This window comes from Agrilus planipennis, unplaced genomic scaffold (assembly GCF_000699045.2).
Source record: "Agrilus planipennis isolate EAB-ADULT unplaced genomic scaffold, Apla_2.0 scaffold5, whole genome shotgun sequence".
Classification (NCBI taxonomy): Eukaryota; Metazoa; Arthropoda; class Insecta; order Coleoptera; family Buprestidae; genus Agrilus; species Agrilus planipennis.
The window spans coordinates 2,323,850-2,331,243 of record NW_020442468.1 but is presented as its reverse complement, the minus strand read 5'-3'; the positions used below and the strand labels follow the sequence as shown (position 1 = coordinate 2,331,243).

The following is a 7,394-nucleotide window of genomic DNA, read 5'->3' as shown; positions in this document are numbered from 1 at the left end:
ATCTATCCCATATTCTTCTACGGATGTCATACTTAAGGAATAAAAATTGAACTCATTAAATTTATTGACTCATTTGTTTGTCGTAAAAGAACAGATATTAGGGGACAAAAATTAAGCTCGCTTTGCTTTGCAAATAAATTTCTTCTGATTTTCTCAATATTTATGTATTAAATCTGTAATTTTAAGGATTTTTTATAATGAAAAGTAATTAAGGACGTGGTTTGACTATTTATCAAATTTGTAGTATTACGAAAGACCTTCTTAATTTCCAAGTTTTCTGGTTTTTAGTGTACTTATAACTATAGATTTGTATAGGGTGTTCTGTAATTCGTTTTTTAATTGACATACTGCTTTGCCCATTGTATGTTGCATCACAAAAATAACAGAAAATATTTATTATTGATTAAAAAATTGCTTAGATCATATTAGTAATCTTCATACTCTCTTTGTCGACTTAATAAATTTGGTGAAAATTTGTTATTGATCGTTTTATATTGATAAACTTAAAAATTTTTACGTAATTATGCCAAATACTTTAGGAAGTTTAAAATTGTCTAACTAGAAATAATTTAATCATCAGTAAAGACACTAAACACAAAACCCTGTTCCTGAAACCTCCTCAGTAGTCTCGACATTTATTTTTATTGTTTAGTAAACAATAGCATGTTATTTGCGGCCTTCCTAATCTGTAAACGTATTACAATAACAACAATTAGATACAATAGCTAAAATTTGCTTTATTTTGAATGTAAGTTATGAAAACTCACGTTCTTTAATTCTTATTGTAATTATTAGGAAAGGAAGATGCCATTATACATATATGCATATAATAGCTTATGTGTTTTCTTTAAACTGTTGTTAAATTACATTAACTTTTAAACAATGGCAAATCATCGTGCGTGATTTGACAAAAATTGAAATGAGGATTTTGAGGATATCGATTTTGTATCTACCCATTTATTTATTTTTGTAATTAATACATTATGATTGTCTACTACATTCCTATAAGTAATAATTATTTTACTTTTTGTAAATTTTCGTCTAGTTCAAGCAAAATAAGAAATTCCTAACTATTTTTTGGCTAAATGCTAAATACGTATCTTTAAAATATTTTCTTTAAATAAGTATTACCTTTCATAGTACCTACTTATTTAATTTTCTTAATTTATTCACGCAGGTATAAAATATGTTTTTTATTGTTGAGTATTTGTTTAACTTTGAATTGGTATCATCTTGAAAATATCACCGGCTTCTAGAAATATCCACCAGTAAGGTTCATTTTTTCATTTCATTTTTCTGTTTGAAGTGATTGAGATATAGTTTTTAAGACTTTATGTTAGTTTTCTCTGATCACCAACGAACAATTCCTGTATCTGGTTCCTTATTTGCCTTTGGTACCCGTTTTACCTTGAAAAAAGGACATGACGCTGTTACCAAAATAATTTTTTCAGAGAAAAGATCAGAGCCAATACAAGGTTGCAAATAATTTTATTGATTTAAAATAATTNTTTTATTATTTTCTTTTTTTTTGTATGTTTGCTCTCATACGTATATTTGTATAATTATATGTACATGACATATAAAACTTTGGTATTTGAGAATACAAAAAACGTAATGGTAGTAATAGAAAAAATCATGGACTGTTCTAATCCGGATGAAATTTTCTATGTCCGCTCTATGCAAATAATAACGTCATGTTATGTAAAGGAAAATCGCATAATTTTGGACATTCTTTTAGTTCTTTTTTTTGTTTGATAAGAACATTTTGTTAATAATTGTCTTTCTGATAGAGTAAATATGATACGTATTTAATGATAACAGGGAAGAAGACATTTATCTATGCTTTGAAGGACCTAAAAAGTGACACTTTTCTAAATTTAAAAGGAAGGTTCCTAAATTGAAAATCCTGTCAGAACTCTTAATTTAATTTCATAAAAACAGTTCCTCTGGGGCTGTAAGGCCTCTAAATACAGAGTCCATAAACAGTGCTTGAAACTTTGCCCCTCTTCCTAAAGTCGACACTATCTACAGGTGAAGACAAAACTCCAGAAGGCTAGAGGTGGCAGTGAAAACAACGTAAGGGCGTCTAATGTTGGATGCGAGCTGTAAGAACGTCAGTTCGCTGCGCTGTAAGGGAGTGCGCAACTGACAATGCTCAACTTGATGCGCAGTCTCTCACAGCGCAGAGGACTCTTACGTTTTCGCTCCTTTATTATTCATGGCGCTTATCAGTGCCATTCTTTTGAGGTTGTTTTCGCTTTTATCTCTGGTGATCTTAAAAAAATCCTTCGTCAGAAATGGGCACATAATGGCGTTTCATATAGGATCATCTTATGCTAATAGCAAAAAACTGAGATAATGCAGTATCCAAAATTAAAAGATTTTCCTCTACACCTTTATTATGCTGTGACTTGTGTGTGTGCACCTTCTTGTTCATTCTTTTTTTTAATTTTATTTTGTTGATACTTGTACGCACTTGTTTTGCCGTAGTAAAATCGGTTACTTTGTAGTATAACTACATAAAATAAAAGTATGCATTTAAAATTGAATTTTGCTCTCTTTATATTTAAAATATATATGTTACTTATACTAGCTTAATTGAATATTGATTGAAACTTTTTATATGATTAGTACGTAATTTTTTTGAAGTCTTAAAAATATAACTACTGAAATGATAATAAAAACATATTTAGGGACATATAAAACAACAAATACAGGAACCACAAACTATATGCCAAACAAACTAGACTAGGAAATGTTTAATTTGTAAATAATTACAATGTAAGCGTTTTATAAACAAAATATGTTTGCAACATATGCATAAAGGTAGGTTATTGTTACAGAAATTGCAGTTTCATGTGCAATGTTACTGTGAATTGTTCTGTTGACACTTGTTTTCCTTTTATTAAAAAGATGGTAAGATCTCGAATAGATATATTTTTTATTATGGTATGACCATCAATAATTTTCTTAATATTATAAAATTACAATTTCACTAGAAACTTTTATTGTAGATAATGATTTATTTCAGTTCTTTAATAATTTTGTTAGTAAAATCTCTTGTTCATCAAAATAGATACCTATTCTTCTTTTGTTTGTTTAAGAATCTGTTATTTACTTCAATTGCCATTTTCGCCATTTACCCGGACATTACTAGAATCAAAAGGGTAAACGGTAACGAAATTCCGCAAGGCGCTTTTAATTTACATCATTATGTAACTTTAAATGAAGACAATCCGAATTCTGGAATATTTCGTAAATGGCATGAAAAAGACGACGCACTGTCCATTAGGGGTATAAGACCTATTGTCCTTCATGCTCTAAACGAGTGGAAAAGAGCTTCATTGATCCAGGGCAGGCTTGACGTTCCAAACAGTCAATTTTACTGGGGGCCTCATGGTTTAGTAAAACGATCTGTTGAAAATGAAGATGAATCCAAAAACAGCATTGAAGGAGGTAAATATAGCACATTTCTATTTTTAGTACACATTTGTATTACTGGCTCGGGTCCAGAAGCCGTTGTCGGTTTGAGTTGCTTTCTAATGTTTCCATCGAAGGATGGAAGGACGTCTGAAGAAGTTCACTACCCGTGCGAGCGAAACGTTAGAAAGCAACTCCAACTCCTCTTCGAATTAGGTCAACATCAGTTTACTGATTTGTCACATTAAGAATTAACTTGATACGAATTAAAATGAGCTACGTCCATTTGGAAACGATTCATTTTAACATAATCTTGTTAAATCAAAGACTACACAAATGTAACTAATGAACCAATAAGACTGATGGAAATATTGGTGGTACTACTGAACGCACTAAATAGCCCAAACCCCATCACCAAAGTACGACTTTGAATATCCAAACTACCTTTCGGTAGCAATGTAACTTCTTTAAGTAGAGTTGTCTTCATTCCTTAAAAAAGTATCAACTGAATTTTTGGATGTTAAGTGCCGTAATTTGGCATTGAGGTTTGAGTTATTTAGTGTGTTCTATAACTAATGTATCAAATTTATAGATAATGAAGATGCTGACGTCCGAAGTATTCCACGATATTCACAAGAAAATGGTTACAGAGGAGAATATGGCGAACACACTTTCGAGGTAATTCCTACTATAATTTTGAACATCGACGATTATTCTTCGCCGTACCAAACTTATGGAACGCCTTATGCTCCATGTAATTATAAAACTCTTGAATCCTATGACAGGTTTGGAACTATAAAAGGAAATTTGCAAAATTGGCAAAATAATCCAAAATATGTTAATTCAAAATCTCAAATTTATCGAAGCAGTGAACCTAGAGACCCAACTCTCCATTCCCATGGTCATTCCCATTTCCATCAACATGTCCATTCCCACGGATTAAACGTTTTGAGACCTCAAACACAACTCCATAGTGGTGCAGGTTTTGTACACAATGCTGGTTTGGTTACCAATGTTCCAATCTCCTCTACGATCCCACAAACGCATATAACTAATATTAATATTCCTCAACAACATTCCACGGGATTCACCTCTCATCTCAATGGTGGTTTTACGAGTGGTTTAAATCATGGGTCTAGTGGATTCTCTTCTCATCAAACTGCTGTAAATGTTGGTCATGGAAGTTCCGGCATTACGAGCGGTTTAAATCATGGATCTAGTGGATTTTCCTCTCATGAAACGGCTGTAAATGTTGCTCATGGAAGTTCTGGTATTACGAGCGGTTTAAATCATGGATCTAGTGGATTTTCCGCTCATGAAACAGCTGTAAATGTTGGTCATGGAAGTTCCGGCATTACGGGCGGTTTAAATCATGGATCTAGTGGATTTTCATCTCATCAAACGGCTGTAAATGTTGGTCATGGAAGTTCCGGCATTACGAGCGCTTTAAATCATGGATCTAGTGGATTTTCATCTCATCAAACGGCTGTAAATGTTGGTCATGGAAGTTCCGGCATTACGAGCGGTTTGAATCATGGATCTAGTGGATTTTCTTCTCATCAAGCAGCTGTAAATATTGGTCATGGAGGTGTCGGCGGTTTTGGAACTACAAGTGGTAATGTCCAAATTGCACAAGTCTCAGGAGCAAATAATGCTGTGTCTCAATCGAGTTTTCGCGAAGCAGGAGAAGAGTCTTTGGGAAGCCCATCAATTTTCCAATTTCCGTTAAATAGTCGTAGAGTGAGTTTTGATCGAAGTAGCAGTCAGGAAGGACACAATCAAAGGTCATTTCAGAGGAACAAACGATCCCTTTTTCCACTTGAAGTGGTCTCAAAGATATTGACTGCAATTGCTGATGATAATGTCAAAGTCAACGAAAGACCAAAACGTTCTTTACCATTGGTAAAATTAGCAGTAGATCCAAACGCAAAACTGGACGTCTTTCAAACGTCCGACAACATGGGGAAATTAATTAAAAGTTCCCTTGACGACGAAAGGTCGCCTGTTAGTCACTTGAAGGACATGACGGGATCCTTGAGAGATACATTTATCTCTTCTACCAGACTCATTCCCAGCGATGTTATTATTCCCGCAAGATATAAAGTAATTGACACTCATCAACACGACATTGTGAAAATACCTCTTTCAAAAAATTCAGAGCACACAGATCGTGAGAATAATTTTGTTGGTGGTATCAATCCAGCGGTTTATCAACAACCAGCTGTTTCCACATCAAAATCTGGTACCGTAAGCAAGGAACCGCTCAAAAACACGACTCTAAAAAAATCAAAGACACTTTTATCGAAAGATCCCGAGAAACTGTCAAGTTCGGATCCTACCTCCTTTTACAAAACTTATCAGAAAATTGGCGACATGATCAGAAACACTGTCGTGTCAAGTCAACAAACATTAAGTCACGTTAATGATGCTATATCTAGTGGAAGAAAACTGGCACATTCCACCAAAGGCGCAGTTCCACGGTTGTTATTACCACTGAGCAAAGTACCTGCTCTTGAAAAGCCGGGAAGCAAACCTTACGTTCCTGTACAACCTGATCGTGCTCTTCTCGTAGCTCCTAAAGGATCTAGAGTTAACGATATTGTTGGAAGTTCTCACAAACACAACGAAGACTTCGTCAGCACAAGTAACTTGTTTGATTCAATTGGCCTCACACATACAAAAGATGAAGACGAAAATATGATGGAATATCTAGTACAGAGATCCCCAGCGCAACTACAAAAGAAACATTTACTTTTGGCCAACAATAAAGGAAGTCATGTTGATGGCGCCTTAGAAGTTTTGAACGAAGCCGAAGAAACTGTCGATGCTACCAATTTACACGATTTTGTAATCAAACTGAAAAACGAGCTTGAAAGACCTCATGTTGTAGGCGAGAAAAACGTTATTGGTGCAGAGTCTTCTTCGAAGTCTTGCACTTGTAGTAAAGGAAGAGGTAAAGTGAGAACAAACGAAGTACAACTGAAGATGCAAGAGAATGAGAGGATGGAAAACAAAATTTACCAAAACACAGAAGAGGTTCTAGAAGATCCTATTGTGGAATCTTCTTTTGTTACTAGAAAAGATTTGCTGAAGCCTTTTATGGGACGAATTAAACTTGAAGATCTGCACAAACTCTTGAACGATTCAAGGCGTAGTAATGAAGAGAACAAAATAAAATCATCAGTTAGTTCGAAACGTGCCGCAAATCGTGAATTTAATGTTCGTTCGAAGAGAAGTGCTGAAGGCGATGACGAACCAATGCTGGGCGCCATAAATCCAAATTTATTCCAAGAATATTTTAATGAACCCTTGCAAGATATTAAGAATTTCCACAGGGACCCCTTTAAAGAACCTGCGGATCAGATACGTCAACAGAGTCGACAAAGTTCGAATGATACTGAACTAGAAATGAATCACAGTAAGTTTCTGTTAAAGCCTTTCGTCGCATATAGTAAGTCATCTGAAGAAACAAGAAGAATTTTGGAGAAATTTGGATATAAAGATAAAACAGACGTTAATGACCGTAAAAAAGCTCTACCAAAAATTTATGAAATTGTATCGCTTTCTTCGTAATAGAAACAGGTTTTACCCCAAAAGGTAAACTGCTTCTCAGTTATATGACAATTATTTTTTATAAGTTATTGAAGTTTTCTAGTCCAGCTTTCATAAGAATTTATAATAAAAAAATAATTGTTAATTGTAATGTGCACAAAACATTATCACATATTTATTTATGCTTATCATATGAAAATATTAAAAATAATTTATTTTTACTTTTGTACTGCTGGTGTGAGTTTCTATTAAATGTTTTACAATATAAATTGATAGATATTTGTTTTTTTTTGTTTTATTTATTATAAACAAATTCTACAAACTACATAATTATAAAAGATGATACAAAGGTCTGAATATCAATTTATTCACGTCCTTAATTATTTTATTCGGCTTGAAATTACCACCAAAAACATCAAAGT

General features: G+C 33.5%; 1 protein-coding gene across 1 annotated transcript; it reads left to right on the top strand.

The window, feature by feature from the left end:
• Nucleotides 1-2,929: 2,929 nt before the first annotated feature.
• LOC112906686 lies at nt 2,930-7,196 on the top strand. The gene is made up of 2 exons (XM_025981304.1): nt 2,930-3,456; nt 4,013-7,196. The coding sequence occupies exons 1-2, from the start codon at nt 3,018-3,020 to the stop codon at nt 6,991-6,993; spliced, it is 3,420 nt and encodes a 1,139-aa protein (XP_025837089.1). The 5' UTR covers nt 2,930-3,017; the 3' UTR covers nt 6,994-7,196.
• Nucleotides 7,197-7,394: the final 198 nt, after the last annotated feature.